At 43.4% G+C, this 21,481-nt stretch overlaps 1 protein-coding gene across 1 annotated transcript; it reads left to right on the top strand.

The window, feature by feature from the left end:
* Positions 1-9,280: 9,280 nt before the first annotated feature.
* slc38a2 (solute carrier family 38 member 2) lies at positions 9,281-20,783 on the top strand. The gene is made up of 16 exons (XM_080050761.1): positions 9,281-9,586; positions 10,905-11,037; positions 11,148-11,229; positions 11,337-11,452; positions 13,290-13,363; positions 13,474-13,566; positions 14,033-14,108; positions 15,619-15,701; positions 15,928-15,986; positions 16,409-16,579; positions 16,690-16,769; positions 16,923-17,023; positions 18,100-18,224; positions 18,322-18,466; positions 18,561-18,658; positions 18,840-20,783. Exons 2-16 carry the CDS (start codon positions 10,913-10,915, stop codon positions 18,954-18,956), a joined length of 1,545 nt encoding a protein of 514 aa, XP_079906887.1. The 5' UTR covers positions 9,281-9,586; positions 10,905-10,912; the 3' UTR covers positions 18,957-20,783.
* The last annotated feature ends 698 nt before the right edge of the window (positions 20,784-21,481 follow it).

Raw genomic sequence — 21,481 nt, 5'->3', positions numbered from 1 at the left:
CCTAATCCTCTCAGTGACAGCCGCCCTACTAATTCCTGTGCCACATCGGTGCCCTAACATTACCCTGCGCTGTGAACCGAGCTACCTCTTCTTTCCCTGTTTTTTTTTTTTTTTTTTCCTGTTAGCCCGCTGGTAGTGTGAGATTCTCAGACTCGATTTTTTGTTTTGAGAGCTACACTATTACGCACAAACACACACGCAACTGCCACACAAAGCCAAACAGCTGGAGCCGCATGAGTGGTGAAACTTGTACCTCTTTGTCAGGGATACTCATGATGCTACAGTGAATAGCCAGGGCTCAGTTATAATCCAAACACAAAAACAAACACAGATCGGTGTCTCTGTCTTATTTGTTTGATTCTGTTGATGTACAAAGGTGAAAGTGGTTTTCCATGTGGATGTCTTAAAGTCACAGTGAAAGAGTAGACAGGGGGACATAGAATAAAATAAATTGGCCTCAACCACATTCTTTGGAAAGGTAAACAAACACCTTCTTGTAATTGTTGGTGGTCCATGACGGTCAGGGTTAGCTACTAGCCCCAGTTACGTTTGAATGGAAACACGTATGTACACACCCCACACATTCAAGATGAGTCAAGAATAATATTTTTTAGAGAAAATAAGGACTTTAATATAAAAACATTTGAACACATTTGTGTTTAAATAGATGTGAAAACAATTAAAGGACAAGTAAGCGGTTGGATCATTTTGGCTAACTTCCTGTCTGTGACTACAGCGAACCGTCTTGTCCTTATGTCACCAGACTAAGGTGCAGCGGTCTTTGAGCAGTTATTTAGCATCACATCAGATCCCTAAGTAAGATAAAACATGATAAAAACCATAAAAACAAACATTGGGAATTATTTTTATTAATTTAAATTTAACTCATTTGTAACAAAAATAACTAATGATGATGACTTTGGAACTTGGGTGCTTACTAAAGAACTATGGTTTTTGGTTTTGCATCGTTGTGACCTCTGACACAGTTTTCTTCCCTCTGTCTGTCTGCGTTTCATTCTCTGCCTCTCATTGATAATAATTTAAAAAAAAGCGCACATCCCACAGCAGTCCAGAAGAGGCGGACAGGGAGTCAGTGGGTTCACAGGACTGACCCGGGTCCATCCTGGGTGGAAAGTTTTTGGAGAGTGAGACGACCAACCCCCCCACCACTCTGCCTCCCCTCTGGGGCCCCTAAGGCTAACGTGATCCCCCCATTTGTCCTCCTGTCATAAAGAATGCGCCCGCTAAACCACTTTCCCACCACTAAGAGGATTACTAAGGTAAGGCTCCTGAATCGAGAGATACTCCTGCACATCTAGAAACGATGGGAAACTGAATTTAATAATTCAAGTAGAAAGCCTGAGTGAGATTTTACCCCCATGTGTGGATCAAACTGGACGCACTACCAGGACGTCAAGATGCTAGGTTGCTGGTCATAAGATTGGTAGTGATTCCTGCCTTGGAATGGTCATGCAGTTTAGTTGAGGTCTTCTTCACTGCTTACTCAATTGTTGTTCTCTGATACATATGGCGTCACCAGCCATTTCTTATCATCTTTTAGTAACAATGCTCAATGGGAGTGTGATGGTGCAGAGGTTCACAACCAGCGAGAGTCACTAGTGCAGTAACCATGACATTAGCCCTTTATGGCCTTCGACACATGAAGACTGACAATCGTGTTTGTTGGAATTCTCCACCAAACCAGAATCTATCCCCGCAGGGTCTCAAAGCAAAGTGTGGATACTGCAGACTGTGCTGAATTTGTTAATGGTCTCAACGTCTACTATCGAAGGAAAATGTTGGTAGACCCAACAGCAGATTGCAGTACTGTCTGCAATCAGATAAGAAGATACAGTATGAAGCAGGTCTCTGAAAGGGACATAACAACGTGTCTCTTCAAAATCAGACCTAGCTTACTTTAAGGACTTTCCTGTAGACCCCTTCAGTTGGCTTACACATGACTCTTACTTTAGTGGACCATATAGCTGGACAACTACAACAACCAATTTTAGACACTGTTTTAGTTTTAGGTACACAGGATGAAAGTTTGGTAAGATATTAAAAATATTTATATTGGGGTGCCCTTAGCTCAGTTGGTAGGGCGTCCCCCCCATGGGCCTCGGGCAGCAGTGGACCCGGGTTCGATTCCAGCCCGCGGTCGTTCTCTGCATGTCACTCCCCCCCCCCTCTCTCTCCCCATTTCAACTCTGTCTCTACACTATCAATAAAGCATAAAAATGCCAAAAAAATATCTTTAAAAAAATATATTTATATTCATTGTTGATGTTGCATAATGAAGAAACACAATGACTTTTGTTTTCCTAATATGCTTTACATGCAGTAATATTTCAGCTAGGATTGGTATGGGGTTTGATTGGGAATCTGTGTGGAAAAACTACACTGTGATTGTGACATTTAGGGCAACTGTGCTTGAGCTCAGTCCAAACTGTGCCAAGAATCCAGCGATGGTTGTTGGACTGTGTGGGTTTTCCCACTGTGTTAGGAGGTCGTGTTTAGCTAGGGAGTGTTTACGTAGTGACCCTGATCCTGTCACAGGCCTCACCTCCGATCAGGATCAACTGTGTGTGTGTGTGTGTGTGTGTGTGTGTGTGTGTGTGTGTGTGTGTGTGTGTGTGTGTGTGTGTGTGTGTGTGTGTGTGTGTGTGTGCGTGTGTCTGAGCGACATGACATGGTTTTCAAAAGATAACTCACTTCCTCTTTGGCGACCTGTTTGCTTTTCAGTCTGATGGCCAGCAGCCTCCTTTGTGTCGCCAGCGTCAAGTGGCGGTCACATTGACGCACCCGATGCCCATCATAAAAGGATACATACATACACACACACACTCACACACACACACACACACTGGACTTGTGCAGACATACCAACAAAACAATGAGTGTGAGATGAAAGTAACAGGTTTTTTAGTGAAAATACAACCACCCTTGGGTGTCAACTACGGTCATCTGTAGTTGTATGCATGTTGGTCTTTTAAAATATTTGCCAAAATCCAAAGCAAATGTATTTCTTTCTTCTTTTTTATTTCAATAGTGAAAACAACCAAAATAGCTCCAGAGAAACTAATGTAAATTCTTACCTGTTGGCTCATCGTGAACAAGGACACCCTCCTGACTCCCAACAGTGTCTCCAGCCCAGCTTATCCATATCCATACTCCATTCTCACAGAGGAACTAACCCTGTTTGCCCCTCATACATTTGACCCGTCCAGATCTTCACATTAACGTCTTGTGCACACCGAGAGCCCGGAAAGCAGAAACCCAACGACCTTTGTTTACCTAATAAAGCACGGGCGATCATGATAGTCTTGGAAAAAGAAAAGGTTGTGCGTCTATATTGTAATAAAAGATCCTCCTTGGAGGTTAACAGTTCCAAGAACCCTCACAGTGGGGACGGGGTGAATGAGGTTGAGGAGATAAAAAAAATCCTTGGTCTAAAGTCAGGGAAAATGAAAAGTTAATAAGGACAAGCCTGGAGGAGGTTGGGGGGGGGGGGGGGGGACTGTGTTAGCGATCTGGTCCAGACACAGCATGGGGGGCTCAGCGGGAGACTGGCACGGTTAGATATGATGTCCGGAGAGGAATGTTTGGTCAGTGGGCAATAGATTTATATTCCAAAAATGGACGACTGCCAAGGTGGTTATAAACTCTGGAGTCTGGGGCAATGTAGGTGAATGTCAACTCCATGAGACATGTGCCAAAGTGATATATATATATTAACCTCCACTGCATTCACGAGGAGTCAGAAAGTTGGATAGTGTGCCCTTTTAAAGTACAGTTAGCCAGAGTTAGTTACTGTACCTGTTCAATGCAAGTAGGTCCCTGCTACACCATTCAGGAGACATGTAGCAACATTAGCATTCGTTTGGAATGGTGTTCCTGGCCAAGTGGCAAATATAAGTTCATTATAAACAATCTCTTTAGCTGTGGTATTGTCTCCACATTCTCCTGAGGAAAATTTCTGGTGCGGTGCAAATAGTTTGTTCTGTGGGTTTGACAGAGCTTTTTTCTTTTAATCCAAGAAGCTGGGTGTTGATCGGTGCAGCTTTAAGTTGGTGCACAAGTTAGTCACCCCCCACCCCCTTTCTCTCTCTCTCTTTCAAGCTAAAACTTGCATAATGAATTTAAGAATGCTTTTACTGCATAAAAGCCTGTTGTGGTTTGCTACAAGCTGTCAGCTATCGTCTCATGCATATTTATAAGTCAGCTCCCATTGACGAAAAACCAAAACCAATGCCTTTGCATTCGACTGCTTGCTCCAGATGAGCTGCAGAACTACTGATGCAGCTTTCTGTCTGGGTTGACGGGCCTCTTCTGCTGACAGTGCTGTCACCGCAACTGGAGCCTTGACGGCATTCCACAACATTTGCAATTATCAGGGAACTCATTTTCTCTCACAGTGACAGGACACAAAATATCAGTCGCTCAGGTAAAACACACTCTGCACTCCTTCCCTCTTCATTTGAAAAGATACATTTGTGCGTGTAGTTGTGGTAGATGTTGCATATTGTTTTGCATTTGCAATGGAAAGGGGGTTTTCAGCAGTTGATTGTGATCTGTGCTCATTTGGAGGTGGGTAGGACAAACTGAACTATGATGTACCACTCAAAAATAACAACAAAGTAAGTAACTCCACCTTTACAGGAAACTAACAGCCGTTAAAGGTCAAATTTGGGCATTGCAATTTCTAGTCAATTCACATTTCTATAAATGTGTGTTTTTTTATAGAGAATTGAATATCCTTTCACATACTGTATGTATAGAATTGAGCGCTTCCAATGTGCACAGGTAGATGTGTGTGCAATGCTTGTAAGAGATAGATAATATAACGTCCCAGCCACAAGCAGAAAACCGCAAACAAACCAGCAGCCACAAACACACTCTCTCTCTCACTCATCCTTCAAGTTCTACCGGCCTGTGTTCACATAATATGCAAATGATGTAGATCCTGTCGTGGTAGGCCTGAACTTTCTTTGCAGCCTGGAGGGGGGTGTGTGTTAGGTTCACATTCGGGCAAACATACGTATCTCTACTCTGATATCTGCAGTATGTCACAGTCACAGATCAACACTTTGGGAAACTATTTTTTCTGTCTTTTATTTTTTATTTTTTTTTGGCAAGAGTTATGTGAGAAGATCATAACCCCTGTGTTGTCTGTACGTTAAATATGAAGCTAGAGGCAGCAGGCAATTAGCTAACCCACTATCTATCCAAAATACTGTATCTTGGCAATGTGCGCCACATCAAGAATTCGCTTGTTGAAGGAGAAGTTTGGCATTGAGGGAAATATGCCACCATTTGCATTCTTATAAAATCCCGCTGCTAAGCTAATTGTTGTGAAATTGTTCTTCTTTGTCTTGCCAAGGACACTCTACGTTTTTCTCTCAAAATCTAACAGTCTAACAAATTATGCATTGTGCAGCCAGAGTTGGGCAACCTTCTAAATAACTTATTTTGGTGGTACAATAAGTTGTATGAATAGATAAATAATCTACAAGTACTGGAAGTGGCAGTGCCTATTATTAGTAGAGGGGTGACAGTAACAGCACATGCAGCGCTCAGCAACAGAGTAATAGCAGCCAAAGTTGCATCAGCCAGAACTGTTAAGCTATATTTATCTGTGAAGATGTGTCGAAACAAAGGTAAATCCATATTCCCACCTGACTTTTCCAAAACTAAAGTCAGACAAATAACTCATTGTGTGATCAGAGTCAGGCAAACCTGCAAAACCATTGATATTTTTGTTATTCATTTCCTTCTGCACTAAGCTCTACAAGCATGAGGAAGTGCTAACTGATACCATCCGTCTCTTCCGTGTTGACATGATTTTGTGCTTTGGTCGTTGTCTCCTACAGTGTTCTGGTGGCAATCTGGCTTCCTCTGAAAGCGCTCACTAGACTGCAGACCTAATAGTTCCAGGCCCAAGTTCTTTTCACACTCTAAAAGGGCCTGTCTTTTTTGACCCATTTCCCCCATCGATGGCAGAGCTGTAATTAACCAACAGCTACAGAAGCCAACGTATAATGTCTGAGAGAGCTTCTAGAAATCTGCCCTTTTTAAATGTTGCCTCCTGCTAAGACGTGTGCAGACAAAATTCTTCTTCCACTTGCTTTAAGCCGAGCCCCAATGCTCACAAAGACACACACACCCATACCAGTTTGCTGAGCAGCATTGTTGTGTGGAGGCGGCTCATTCCCGCTAAAGTACAGGGCCTCAGTGCGCAGGGTGTTACAGTGGGGGCCTTGTTACTTACACTTTCTCAGAATCCCCTCTCCATGAACTTGTGAGCCGCCACGAGACAAAGTCAGCACTATTTGCAGCAAAGGCAGCAGCAGTGGCAGTTGGTAGTGTTGGTAGCAGGGCCAGGTCTGATCACAGACCAGTTGGAAAGGTTTTTGGTTTGAGCCACTCTCTGCCTTGTGGCGTCAGCGAATCTGGAGAAGGCTTCACCGAATATCTCCTCACGATCCACTACCTGTCCGTACTGTGTGTGTGCGCTCAAAAAAACTCTGGGGTTGATACACAGCCTAGGCTCTGTAAATTGGTATAGAAAGTGGAAACAAAGGGTACACGTAAACAAAGGGGTCCACTCATGTTAGCAACATTCCCGTTTACAGAGCGGAGGCTGTGTATTAACACTGACACATTTGTGTGCAGTGCACACACAGTAAATACAGGTAGCTGATCGTGAGGATATATTTACAGATTTTTTTACAAAAAGTGATTTTGAACACAAGCATTCTCCAGAATCGCTGACGCCACCTTAAGCTGTCACTGATTTCACATATACATCCGAGCTAATGTAATAGGCCTACGTGGAGTTTTCAGTGTGTGTGTGGATTGGGGTCTAGAGGCACAGGGGTTCAGACCACGTCCAAGTCCTGCACGCCTCGCCCCCGCGCTCCAGTTTCCTGATCCGTCTTACTAGATCTGCTGGGTCGAGCTAAAGCCCCAAACAAAGGCTCGTACACAGCCAGCCACACATACAAACGTACTCATGTGTGACTGAGGGCCGGAGGAATGCACAATGCGTGTGTTTGTGTGTGTGACAGACACAGAGATCATGAGGAGCAGTGAGTGAGAGCATCAACACAAGTGTCCTTTCACTCATTGTGTTGCTCTTTTCAATGATCTTTTTTCCCTTTACGCCGAGTGTGTAGATATCTGTGTGTGTGGGTGTGTGTGTGTGTGTGGGTGGGGGGTGGGTGTGTGTATGGGTGTGTGTGAGTGTGTGTCAGTTTGCTTGTGTTGTGTGTTGTATCTGCGACTCCTTTCACTTTACCAGGTTAAAGGTCACATGTGCCCTCAAAAAAAAAAAGAATACCTGCTGCATTGACCTGCACTGTTTTTAGTGCACCCTTAAAGAACCAGGCAAGAGGGAAAACAAAGTGTTTTCTGTGCACATGGCGCTTACAGTAAATGGCTTAAAAACATATTTTGTGCGATTGGGTGCCTGTTTTTGTTTAGCACCTTCCTCAAAAAAGAGGAAATGGTTTGACCTTTTCAAAAATGGCTGCACCGCCCCACAAGGCTTTTCTCTGTCTGCGTACATGCTCTTTGCCACGGCTCACACTCCAAAAGCTGCCCCATCATCCTCCTCGTGAAGGCGGTGTGTCAAGTCAGTGTTATGAATCTGCCTCATGTTGGAGGGGAAATGTCAGCTGCTGCACTTTAAAAAAAAAAGAGAGATCTTTCTTCTCTGGCACGTTATGCAACACCATTATGTTCTCTACACCCTCAACTAATTGACCAAAATGTTCGCGATCCTCCCCCCTCAGTTTTGGCTTTGTGATCTTGTGACACAAGTTCATATTACACACTGCAGAGAGCGAACAGGCCTGCATGACCGCCCTCTGTTCCGAAATATGCATTATGGGTAAATTCTCCTTTGTAGTCTGCCTATAAGTGGAATGAGCTTCCAGAGAAGGTTGTTGTACTTGTGTACTTAGTTGTGTCTAAAGTACCAATAGTAGTCAACATAGATGTAGTCATACCAGACATAGCAGCTGTTCAATAAATAGACGTTGAAGTACAAGCACTAGAAGTGGTGCACATAGTTGTAGATAGGCTAGAATGTGCAGAAATAGTAGTTGTATTATTAGTATTGGTGATTGTGTGGCTAGTCTAAGTATAGGTAAGAGTGTAGCTGCCTGTTAGCTGTCACTAAAAGCAACTAGCCTAGTGTAGTAATAGCAGCAGCAGTTGCATCAGCAGGAAGTTGTCAGTCCTTAATCCTGTCTGACTGTCGATAGGCTGAAAAGATCTGAGTCAACCCGGCTTTAATAATAAACTAGAAACCAAGGCAGTAGAAGGTTTCACACACACACACACACACACGCACATACTCACACACAAACACACACACACACACACACACACACACACACACACCTGACCAGCGAGGAGTGCCAAGTGCATGAGTGAGGATCAGGATGGCCGTCACATGAGAGCGTTTGTGGGTAATCTCCTTTAGGACGGGGAGGTCTGCTTTGAAGCTCCCCTCACAGCCTGATCTGCTCTGACGGGACACTTTCACACCACTTTACCTTTAGAAGACTGTGGTGGTTGTGATTCTATCTAACAGTGTATCTACTGATCACAACAAGGGAATGGCAACCTTATGTTAGGCTACCAAAAGAAAAATGTATCATAAAAATCACTTTCTTTCGAATAACATCCAGTTTAAAATGGATTCAAATGAGCCTTTGCAGCAGGCTGTCACTGAAGTGGTAGGCTTACATCTAACATGCAGGTGTGAACAATAGGTTACTTAGCTGTGTCGTCATAGAAAAGAAAATCGTCAGATTATTTTGTTGGTGAGTAAAACAAACACATATAAATAGTATATCAGTTGAGGGCTTATCTAGCAGAGGTTTCATTGTCACACCGTAACCTTCATGTTCCTATGATAATCACATAAGGATCCAGAACATTTCCGCATTTTATGAATTTACTGCCTGTAATGTGTAATGATGTGTGTAGATAGTAGTTTTTTTTATCGCATTCCCTAGATAAGACCCATTGTAAAAAAGTGTAGAACGCTACCAGAGGACGGCTGTGCTTTTCCAGAGGGGCAGTCTCTCCCAGTGCTCTGTTTGTATACAAACCCACGTCACAGCGCGGTGTGTAAAAAGTCTCTGGCCTTCATCCACAGACCCCGCCCCCTCCCCCCTCCTCCTCTCTCCCCCCTCCCTCTCTCGTTACCCGGGCGGATGCAATAAAGCGTGAGTCCCCACCCCTCCTCCAGCAGAACAGGCTCCTTCCTCTGAGCGCACCGCATCTATACGGGAATTTGGTTTATTTTGAAATAAATCTTAATTCTTGCGATTTTTTTCTTCGATTCTAGTTGAATTTTCTGTTTGTGAGCCTATACCTGATCTGTTTCAGCTATAGTGTTTTCGATTTGAGATCCAGGCCGATCCATTCATCCCTTTTAATTTATTCATATTCCACAATATAAATAGACTCAAGGATAGTCGGCTTTTTGCTTGGAGGAAATCGTCCGGACATTTTGCTGTATCTATTTTGACTGAAAAGGATTGTACTGGCATCCTGCCGCCCTCTATATAAGGTAAGCGCACACCGACACCTTATCGTGTTCCGATTGTCTGACAGAGACTGACAGGGTGTAGCTGGCACCGTTTATGAAACATTGTCTAATTTTCAATCTTCAAGATGGCACAATCTTAGCCGACACACTTTTCATTTCGCTATTTGTAGGCCTACATAATAAGGCCTACCTCGTGAACTGTCTTGGGGTGGTATTATGAATCTCATTTGATTCGAAGATGTTGCATCATCTGGGGAAATAGTCAGTTACAAAGGTATTGTCAGTGATAAATGATGCCTCTTTCTAAAGACACAAGAAAACTTCCTATTTTTGCCATAAAGGCCTGCGGCGTTATTTATTTTATTTTACCAGGTCAACCCTGGTCCAATTAAATAAATCATGAAGCAGAGTGACATTGATGCTGCAGTGCTGGACTCACAGGGAGGGTTGTCCCTCCCTACCCCCCCCCCCCCCCCCCCCCCCCCCCCACACACACACACACACACACAAAGCCTATATTTACAGAGAGCGGGAGAAGGAGGAAATGTAAATGCCCTATTAGTGTAATATGAAATGGGCTCTAATAATAACCCTGTGACTATCTGTGATGATTTAGAGCCGCGAGTCTATAGCTCTGCGCAAAATAGAGAGCGCACCCACCATGCCCATAAAGAGACAACACGTGCCATTGTTTCCATCGGAGCCGGCCATGGAGATAATGTCATCAAATTGATCTGGGGTTGCCTGCCACCCTTTGGGGCAGTGTATATCTTTACATGAGCGCACTACTCATCCAAGAGACAGATTTGTGTTAGAATATTAGATTTAATATTCACATTGCCTTAATGTCATCTCATCCCCTTTCATAAATGTCTTAAAAAGCTTGTCTGTGAGGGGGAAAATACTCTGACACACCCTGTTTACATTGCTCTTTTGGCACGAATTCCGAGGGAAATGTGCGCAAAATCTAACTGCGCGTCATGCGGCTTTTTGTCAGTAAGCGACTCCAGCGAGGGGCTGAGGTGATGTCGGGTGTGCGCGGATGCCGGTCTGGTATTTTTCCACTGCCGGTGCGTCACCCACAGCCCCCCTCCTTCCACTCCGCTCCCTCCTCCTCCCTTCAAAGAGAAGTCACATGGTCTAGTCAGATTCAGGAGGAGTGCTGGCTGCGGGCGCGCGCCTGCTCACTGTAATGATTATTTTAAAGGGAACGTGAACGCGCACAGAAATAAATAATAGGAAGAAAAAAAGGCTGCGGCGCGATGGCATGACGCATGCAGCAGGAATGCGTAAAGTTGACGAACAGTCAATAAATGTGGCCCTTTGTTTCTTGAAATAGGCTACAGTATGAAACAGCCCACTGCCAAAACGGAGATGAGCCGTTTTAACATCACGCCCGAAGAGGACAGCTGCAGCTCCAACAGCAATGAGTACACCTACCAGGACTGTCCTAAGAAGGTCCCACTGGGCGGGTAAGAATGGCTTCAAGCAAGTGTCACAATACACAGAACTATTATTATTATTAAATGAGCCATTTTTGAAGAACCAAACTCTCAATATGCTCCTCTCTTTCCTTTTGAAGACAATACTCCGATGTAGAAGCAGAGAGTCAAAACTTCCTCCCCGAGCACAACCTGGGCAAGAAGAAGTATGAGACTGAATATGTAAGGGCATCTCTTATAACACTTTTGTTGTCATGCATTATTACGTCTGTCATGTTTTTTGTTTTTTTCACCTTGCCTGACTGTGAACCTCTCGAATGTTCCCACAGCATCAGGGCAATGCTTCCTTTGGCATGTCCGTCTTCAACCTGGGCAATGCCATCATGGGCAGTGGAATCCTGGGTCTGTCCTACGCCATGGCCAACACTGGCATCGCCCTGTTTGTGTAAGTTTGACCACGTATTCCAGCCTATACGTATAGAGCATTAGTTTGGTTCCTTGATTACTGGTCTTCTCACATGGGGGGGGGGGGGGTGTAAGAAGTTATAAGTGGTGGTCCTCCACGCATCGGAAAAAGTAAACCACCCAAATTTTTTTTTTGTTTCACGATTTGAAATCTGGCGCTGGTGACTGGAGGCAGGTGTGGTTTTGTCTGCTGTGTCAAGGTTGCGGGTCCTGGTGTACTCCCTAAGTCCCCGCCAGCTGTGTGTGTCTGTGTTTGTGTGTATGTGTGTGTGTGTTTGTGTGTGTGTTTGTGTTTGTGTCAACTCTGCTCTCGACCCTGAGCAGCAGATAACGCCGGAGCGGGTGGAAAGTTCACAAAAGCTCATCCCTTCTAGTGTAACTTCTCCCTATCATGTTTGCTGTAGATAACACTGTGGAGTATTCATTTTTAGAAAAGAAACATTTTCCACGGGACAGATTATTTCTTACTATTCGGAGCCCACTTTCCAGTGGAAACACCGCCACTTATGACATCACCTTTCCTTATACCACGCGTAAGAAGCACCGTGTTAAGAGGCCAAAGGTATTACTACTACTACCAGAAGGTCTTACTACTGACGTTGCACCTGACTGACCCCCAATCAGCTTACTGAGTCTGAGGCACAAGCTTTAGCACTCAAGAGCAGGAAACTAACTTAAGAGGGACCAATAAAGGGTCTATTTCTGTAATACAGTAATCAGTTTTAATATATGCGCTCATAGGAGGATACCATTATAACTTTGGTGCCAGTAAACCTAGGCTTGTGTCAGTTTACAGACGCAGGGAGTGGCAGGAGGAGCAGCAGCTTAGTCCAGCTAATCCCAGAGCATTCGTGCCAGAGTTACGTAAACAGAAAGAGAGCCCCTGTTCACTCGCAGGCCGTCCTGAATGGAGCACAACAGCGAGGGGTTACAGTCAGTCAGCCTGCCCGCGGCCGACCAATCAAAACCCTGCATCTGGAGGAAGTTGGCGATTAAAGCTAAAAGCCACTAGAGAACCTGTCTGTTTGCATTTCAAAAAAACGCTGTCTGGCACTTCTCATCAGCGACTATAGTTACATAACGCTTACAGACCAAAGAAAAAGGCTTGTCCAAAGAATCTATTTGTATTAGTGGCGGTGTCCAAAGTGATACCCACGATTAGGATGTCAGAAAGCAGGCAGGCGGGGCCGGGGGGCAGCTGGACGGCCACATGCACTGGGTCTTAAAATGTCCAGGAGATTAATTTTCACCTGGACTATTAATACCCATAGGCATATAGTGATGGCTCTGCATGCAGCGTCCCAAGGGTGCTTAGAGGATACCTTGAGGGTTGACCAAATGTAAAGAGAGGCATGTTTTTGTCACATTGGTGGATTGCCCTTATTTGTGAAAGCTCAGAAGCTTTTTTGTCCCAAATCAGAGCGTTTGGCATGATTATTTACAGGGCGAATTTCCTTAATCAGAATAAAAACTAAATGTAACTAACTATCTAGTCCAGATTCTTCCCTAAAGATATTCAGATGATTTGAGTCCTTACAAGAGTAACCTGGGAGATGTTCTGCACTTCCACCAGAGGAGGAGTGTCTGACTTTCACGTTAGCTAAAAGAAAGAAATAATCAATATGTTTGTTTACCGCAGTCAGGAAAATACGTTTGTCATTGGATGGGCCTCTAAGAGCCACACGTTGGATAAAGGTGTTCACTCTTAAGACATGTTATCGATCAGGGCCGGTACAACCTCGACGCTGCTGTTTTTCCCTTGTTATTTCCATCTGGGGTTGACATTGAGATAATTATCCCACTTGTCTGTTTTACAGGATTCTCCTGAGTGCAGTCGCCATCTTCTCCTTGTATTCTGTCCACTTGCTGCTGAAGACGGCCAATGAAGGAGGTGAGTCCAACAACAACAACAAAAAAAGCCGTCAAACTTCAAAAATGGTTTCTTTTCAAAGTATTTTTTCGAATGCTAAAATCTCATTCGTGTGTGTTTCCTCTTGGCAGGCGCGCTGGTGTATGAACAGCTGGGTTACAAAGCCTTCGGAATGCCCGGGAAACTGGCCGCCTCTATCTCCATCACCATGCAGAACATCGGAGGTAAAGAGACTGTGGTATTTTAGCAGTGCAAAAAAAGAAAGTGTGTGTACTTGTGTGTGTGTGTGTGTGTGTGTGTGTGTGTGTGTGTGTGTGTGTGTGTGTGTGTGTGTGTGTGTGTGTGTGTGTGTTTGTGTGTGTGTTTAAATGTGACTATATTTGAACCTTCTGCTCCACATCTTTCCATTTATATTTATCCACCATCTCAAACACTGTGTCTCTGTGTCTACACTGACTGCGCGGATGGAAAAAAAAATTGGCCGTGTGTTTTTGGAACGCGGCGTAGCTTCCAGTGAAAACCATGTAGTCATTCTAAAAGCATGTGTTGAGACTTTCTTTTCTACCGTCAGCCACTCATCAAATATTAGACATGGCTATTTGTGTGGTGGAGCTCCCTTCATGGACATATCTTGGCTTATTTGACAGGGAAATATATTCTAACTGCGTTTGTATTTTTTTGTCTTCACAGCCATGTCAAGCTACCTCTACATTGTCAAATACGAGCTGCCCATCGTCATTCATTCCTTTACGGGAGCCAGCAATGGGTGAGTGATATATCTTATTAGCTTCCAAACTTAGAAAATCCTTATTTTAAGTTTTTTTTGTCAACTGTAGTTCTTGAAAGGTAAGCACAGATGTCTATGTGCATATGTCCAACAGTCAATGGCTGATTTGACTTTCTTTAAAGGCACCCTCCTAATTTTTTCTTGTAAACAAACAAAATACATGTTTACATAACAGGGACCCACTCATGTAAGCATTGCTACATAGCGCTCATAGTGGCTAGAAACCCAACAGTGTAGCTTTCATTTGGATGTAGGCCTTTACAATTATCAGTACTTAGGTGTTTTTATTTTATTCAACATTTCACATTTATTAATTAACATGAAATTCATGCAGCAGCTATTAGGAGAAATAATATGAATAGATTGAAAAAACAAATCATTTCGGATGATGTAAAAAATTTAAAAACTACAACTGACATGTTTGGAAAATTGATAACAACTGAAGTTGTATGATCCTAGGTTCTGAACTCTACAACAAGTTTGACCAGATTTACAAGAAAGAATTGGGCCAGTCATCCAGATCGGCCTCTGGCCAAGAACAATAGATTACATCTGTGTACGATTCAGATCCGACCATCGGACTAGTTTCTTAGAAAAAAACATCAATAGGCTACAGACTAGTTTACACATCCAGAGTGTTTGTAGGGTCAGTACGGTCTGTCTCAAACATTGTGAAATTTTGGCAAAGACTGACGTGTTAGAGAGCTGTTTGTTCTAGTGCGAACGGCACAACAAAGACGTTTATGTTTGTTGTAAAAGAGAACAGAGACGGCTGGCAGAGGCACTCGAGGTGAAGTGGCATATCAAGCAAAATGGCTGCTGGTTGTTTGGAAAGGGGGAAGCAACCTCTTTGTCCTGCTGCTGGGTGCTTGGGTTTAGAGGGAGCGACAGTGCGGCCCTTCAAAGGGCTCCTTTTAGAAGACGCAGTCCGTGCCGCATCGAGACAGAGCGCGGGATGAGCTCACTGCGACCTCGCATCAAGATTTAAAAAATTGATGTGGTTTGGCCTCCTCAGTGCTGCTTTGTTAAAGCTATTTGTGCTAGCCATGCAGTCATGCTGCGCAGGCCTCGCTTGTGAACAGCTGACATGCCGATGCCGGTAAAGCTATATGACTTCACAAGCTGTGTCAGAGCAGCAGCTGAGAGCTTTGATCAGGCCTGAAGCTGCACATTAAGACGTGAAAGACAATCGTGACAGAAAGGGGGATTTAATATGATCATTTCTGCGGTCAATTCTGGCACGCCATAGTTCGCTCTTGGGGTTGTTTTTCTCAGTTTGTCTTTAGTGTGGAGAAAGATGAGTCTACATGTGATCCAAACTACTATACGTGCTGTAAAACATGAGGCAAAGACCAAATCTAACTGTCTAAAGACTCTGGGTGATCCCTAATAAACGAAAGTTAAGAAGAAAATACATCTCAGTCTAAGTTAATTGATGAGTTATTTAATTAAAGTAGTGAGGCTAATGTGTTCATGTCTTGTGTTTCAGAGAATGGTATGTCAACGGTGACTACCTGGTCCTGCTGGTGTCCCTCTTCATTATCCTGCCCCTGTCCCTGCTCAGGAACTTGGGTAAGCAGTGTGTGTGTGTGTGTGTGTGCGTGTGTGTGTGGGTGGGGGTGTGATGTAGGAGAGGAAGCTCTTTTATAGACGCTTGTTTATGGTTTGGTGAACCACTCGTATGTGTGAAACACTTCAAAAGCTCTAACAATGAGTGAAGTGATAAAAGTAAAATTTAAAATAGACGCATCATAAAAAGCAGTTAGCTCATGTTTGTGTGCTTTGCTTTGCCCCTCAGGTTACCTAGGTTACACCAGTGGTCTGTCCCTGCTCTGCATGGTCTTCTTCCTGATTGTGGTGAGTAAAAAAAAAAAACTGTTTCCGCATTCCTGACACTCAAACAAACAAACATAAAAACACACACACACACACACACACACGTTTCCTGCACACCCCTTTTAGCACATGAGCCAGCTTGCCAGATGAGCCTTAGTTAGTCATAATGAAAATTCACCTTTTCCATGGAATCTGTCCCTCCGCCTCTCTCCCAGGCAGCAAATGAGTAGGAGTCTAAAAACCCTGGACCATAATGGGAAACTGAAGTTTGGCTGCAACTTAGCCTAGTGCTTTTTTAGAACTTATTTCTCTCAATAGGCTGTTTTCAGACACTTTAAAAAGGCCTTTTGAATTGGACCATTTTAGAGGTTCTCCTGAACATCAGCCCAAACATGTGAGCTTATTATTTAGCCTATAAATGCGTTTCCTTGTCCTCCCTCCAGGTGATCATTAAGAAGTTCCAGATCCCGTGCCCTCTGCCCTGGTTAGACGACAACGCCATAAACGAAACCCTGACCCAGGTGGTCAACGCCACCTTGTCCCAGCTGAACAACACCGCCGTGGACTACAGTGAGGACGCCTGCACGCCCAAATACTTTGTCTTCAACTCTCAGGTAAAGACGCAAGACATTCTAGAGAGTTGAAATTTGTACTATAAAAATTTGTACTGTAAAAAGTTGGGTGCCAATTCTGAATTTCTGGTTCCTTTTTTTTTTTTTTGCAGACTGTCTATGCCGTTCCCATCCTGTCCTTTGCCTTTGTGTGCCACCCTGCCATCCTGCCCATGTACGAGGAGCTTAAAGAGTGAGTGTGACCTGCTTTTATGTCATCGTGTTCGCCTTAACTTAACAACCACAGCTGCTTTCTTAGCAGTTTGTTTGAAGAATGTATCTCACTTTTACATATAAACTGATGTTCTGGTGTCTAAACATTATTTTTCTTCTTCTTTCCAAACAGCCGATCCCGTGCCAAGATGCAAGGCGTCGCTAATGTGTCCTTCCTAGCCATGTTCATCATGTACCTGCTGGCTGCCCTCTTTGGATATCTCACCTTCAACAGTGAGTTTCTTTGACAGGGAAAAACCAATGGCATTTAATGTGTTTATATAAATAATAGTATATGCACTAAACATAGGGTGGCAGGCTGACTAGTTTTGGCATGGTGCGTATTCCATAAGAATGAAATCAATGATAGCATTTTTTTCTTATCTCCTCAAAATGGATTTCAAAATAGTTTCCTGAGGAAGTTACTTTTGGAAGAGAAGTACAAATCTTTGAATTCTAAAACCTTCCAGCGTGCAGGCTTTACAAGCTGTCCTTCGATTGCAAAAGTCAAGTTTCAATTGTCCAACTTCCGAGTCCACATTAAATAACAAGTCTCCGTCCGATTTTGAAATGTTCCGGACAAGACCCGAGGCCTGTTATGCAAGGCTGTGAAAAAGAACACCTGTTGCAACGTGCCACTGTGTTTGCATTCTGTTTGTGACGGCAGGAACTCAAGGTTTTCCACAAACCGCTCACTTATACAAGAGCATGATAGCGAGCCAATACTCAACCACCGTCATGACAGGGCAGAACTTGCTTTTTGGGCGTTGCCGTTTGCGTTGTGACGTTTGCATTAGCCCATTTAGAGAGGTCGGCCACCTTTAGGACAGGACGGAAGGTCAACACACATTATGCAAGTACTCAAAATGACAAGGCAATGAATATTTCACATTCTACTGAACACAAGCTTCTGGTCAGAGTTTGCTTGGTGTTTTCTCACATTAATTGGGGACCTAACACCAAACAATACTAACCTGTAAGCTCCAATGAACTTTTATAATAAGACTAAGTCTGTGGCCAGGCTAGCACAATGCACAGCGATGCTTCTAGCTTGCCAATGTCAGCAAGGTAACATGCTCATGATGACAACGCTAAGACGGCGATATTAAGCAGGTATAATGTTCACCATGGACACCATCTTTGTTCCGTGTGTTAGCATGCTAACTTGAGCTAATTAGAAGCAAACGAAACCACCACTAAACTTTGACTGTAACTAATTGCTTTTACAAATGTGTCAAATGTTGGGTGTGTGAATGGAGCTGTATGTGCGGCAGGTCTAAAGCCTAAATGTTGCTGTTTTTTCTTCACAGTCCACGTGGAGCCTGAGCTGCTGCACACCTACTCCAAGGTCTACAAGTCTGATGTGGTCCTGCTCATCGTCCGTCTGGCTGTGCTGACCGCTGTCACTCTCACCGTGCCCGTGGTGCTTTTCCCTGTAAGTTTCAAAAAAAGCTAATCCTTATATTATATCTGTCATGAGACTCTAGTGGGCCCTGTAGGATAATAACCTTGTTTTGCCTCTCTTTGCGTAGATCCGTACCTCTGTCAACCACCTCCTGTGCGCCTCCAAGGAGTTCAGCTGGATCCGCCACACCATCATCACTATCGTCCTGCTGGCCGCAACCAACACCCTGGTCATCTTTGTCCCAACCATCAGGGATATCTTCGGCTTCATCGGTGGGTGTTGTCTAAATGTGTAGTGAATGCCATTGAAAAGCATCTTAAATAGACAAAATGTGACTCAAATACCAAATTTGCTTCCCTCGTTCAGGCGCTTCTGCTGCTGCCATGCTCATCTTCATCCTGCCCTCAGCTTTCTACATCAAACTGGTCAAGAAGGAGCCCATGAAATCCGTGCAAAAGATTGGGGTAAGTGAGTTTTAGAGCTACCCGTTAGCTTAGCTTAGCAGAAATGCTGAAAACATGGGGAAACACTGTTAGGTGACGGTGTGTTTCTTGGCAAGAAAAGCAATTAAATTGTCACGTTGCTTTCCAAAGTTGTGCCCAGGGTCAACTTGTTAGCTAAATGTGAAATTGCTGTCCTCTCCAGGCCACCATCTTCCTGATTTGCGGCTTCATAGTCATGATCGGCAGCATGACCCTCATCGTCTTGGACTGGATCCACAACGCCACGGCCAGCCCGGACGCACACGCCAACGGACACTAGAGATCCTCCTCTCCTGGAATGCTACCACCGCGCAACCAACCAAGATCCAACCAAACCTATGATAAAAGAAGAAAACGCAAGAACTCAACCGATGCTCAGCTTTTACCTCCTGAGCGACAAAACCATGCCATTCCAAGAGAATGTATCCGAACTTTGTACAGTACGCTGTTATAGGCCACAAAGATGGTGTTTTACTTGTTTTTATCCTCTTTCTATTGTAACTTTTTTTCTTCGTCGTTTTTTGCTCGTTTTAGATTTTTTTTATGTCGTTTTTTTTTTGTAGTTATGGTACAGCTGAGATAAAATAATTGGAAGGGTGCCTCAAAGCAGAGACGGCAGAGTTCATAAATGCAGCTTACACTCAGGTACAGGTGTTATGTGTGTGCGAGTGTGGCTGTGACCTCAGAGCTCGGCATTAACAAATCCTGCTGAGAGAAAGAGCGTGAATCTCCAGAAGATTGTACAAAACGCGACAGACTTGAACGTTTACCCTCCTCAAGGACCATTAAGTTCCTTCCAACATTTGTTGTGTTTTTTGTTTCCTTTTTTTTTTATTTGCCAAAAATGTATTTGTAAAGCATCTTTGTATATTGAAAAGCACTTACTGTTCAGCACAGGTGTGAAGAAAAAAATACCCAGACCTGTCCGTTTCCACAGGCGAGGCCTACTACACCGCCAACTCAGTATTCGTACAGAGGTTTTGTTACCTTGCTTATAGTGTCAGCTTTCCTTGTAAAACATAATATAAGTCAACAGAACCTGCCTTTGAAACGCGACACTGGGAGATGTAGAGTATCTCACAAGAGGACTCTTTCAAAACTGTATTTACTCTTTATAACCTGCTGATCTTGTTGGAATAGCCTGTGCAGCGATGACACTACTGCTTCGAGGTCGCCTCGCCTCCAGTTCCACCTCCCCATTCAGAGGAGGATGGGAACTTAAAAAACATTTTCTTTATGGGAGAATACTTTGAATTTGACCACATGCAGTGGTTGTAATATAAACCTGTTACACTTGCAAAAAAACAAACAAAAAGAACCTTAATACTAGAAGTCAGCTGTGCTCTCAAACACCAACAACCAAATGACAACAACGAAAGTTACAGAGAGCGTCTGTCACATTATTTTGATTGTTTTTACGTGCGATTTCGCAATTTTGTGCTTTCAAAATGTTTCACAATGAAGAACTTGATAGCTAGACGTGGGCTTTGTTTCCCCGTCGAGCCGTGAACCTGTCAAAAGACAGTGCACTGTGCTTCCAACACTAACCTAACACGTCACCAAACTGTTATTGTCCAACATCTATTTATGGAAGACCGTGAAATCAATGTAATTTAATCTATTTTACTATATTTATATAATATTGTATGTATATATATATGTATATATATATCTATTGAGTTCAACTGTATATACGCTTTGTTTTGTCTGAACTTTTTTTTTTTTTACAATGCATTGGAGCTGTAAAACAAAAACGAAAAACCCCAAGCTGGTGAATTTGTGACGTTGAATTGGCTCCGATTTACAATGGAGCTTCAACTGTTCATCTCCGTTAAGACTGAGTGACTAATCCTACTGTGTTGATTCTGTGAATACTGTGTTAACGTGTGGAAGCCACTGATACAGCGGCACCGATCTCGTTTCCCTTTTTGGCCCCCGAACACGAACCTGGATCAGCAAAAATGTTCTTTATGCACATCTTGGTTGGAGAGTACGTCAGCCATCTCTTGACTTCAGGAGCAAAGAGGGCTTTGCCCGCCAGTGTTACACTCTTGTTTCAATGAAACACTATGTATATCCTGTAAATAATGTCCAATTAAAATCAAAGATAATCTATGACATGTGTCCCGTGTCCTCTTCTTTTTGTCCAAACAGTTTGTAAAAGTGGTTTATGGGGACATGGAGTTAAAACTGCTCAGAGTGCTTTATGGGGACCACTCCTATAGTTGACAAGAACCTTGAAATGTTTGGTCAGATTGTTTTCCAAATGCTTGTAGACCAAAACCGAGGCCACTGGGGGCACTATGTGATGAAAAATGCTTTAGTAGATGCTCAATTTTACCCTTAGAAGAATACAGTTAATACTATTTATTTATTGCAGTCTTTATCTAGGTTATCGTTTTTTTCCTCACACCTATAACATTAATCCTTTATTAAATACAGCTGTTTGCACTTGTGGCTCTTTGTGTCCTGCGACAGCTCTGTTTTGTCTGAGCAGAGTTTGTGAAGGTGTTTTAAGAGGACATGGAGTTCAATTGATCTGCTAGGTTATGTTGATGTTGGATTGTTAGCCGTTCCTCCATCGTGCAGGCAATAGGGAGTTCAAAATGTCTGGTCAAACGTTTTTTAGAATTATAATCCACCCCATCAGAAAACCTGTAGGCATATCTGTAACTCGTTTTTCTTTCAAACTCACGAGTTAAGATTTCTGAGAATATAAAACAAATATACAGAGACATTTCCCACCTAAAGAAATAATTGCGGTGTTTTTAATTGTCCCCCTCATGCAAACTAACAGGGAAACTT

Source organism: Ammodytes marinus, assembly GCF_949987685.1.
Source record: "Ammodytes marinus genome assembly, chromosome: 22".
NCBI lineage: Eukaryota > Metazoa > Chordata > Actinopteri > Uranoscopiformes > Ammodytidae > Ammodytes > Ammodytes marinus.
This window is presented reverse-complemented; position numbering and strand designations above follow the sequence as displayed.

What these genes read in the sequence shown, in the direction of transcription:
- slc38a2 (XM_080050761.1), top strand. Translation starts at nt 10,913, where the DNA reads ATGAAACAGCCCACTGCCAAAACGGAGATGAGCCGTTTTAACATCACG. An exon ending in GTCCCTGCTCAGGAACTTGG is followed by an intron (nt 15,702 to 15,927) that starts GTAAGCAGTGTG and finishes TTTGCCCCTCAG; the next exon opens with GTTACCTAGGTTACACCAGT. An exon ending in TGCCCGTGGTGCTTTTCCCT is followed by an intron (nt 18,225 to 18,321) that starts GTAAGTTTCAAA and finishes CTCTTTGCGTAG; the next exon opens with ATCCGTACCTCTGTCAACCA.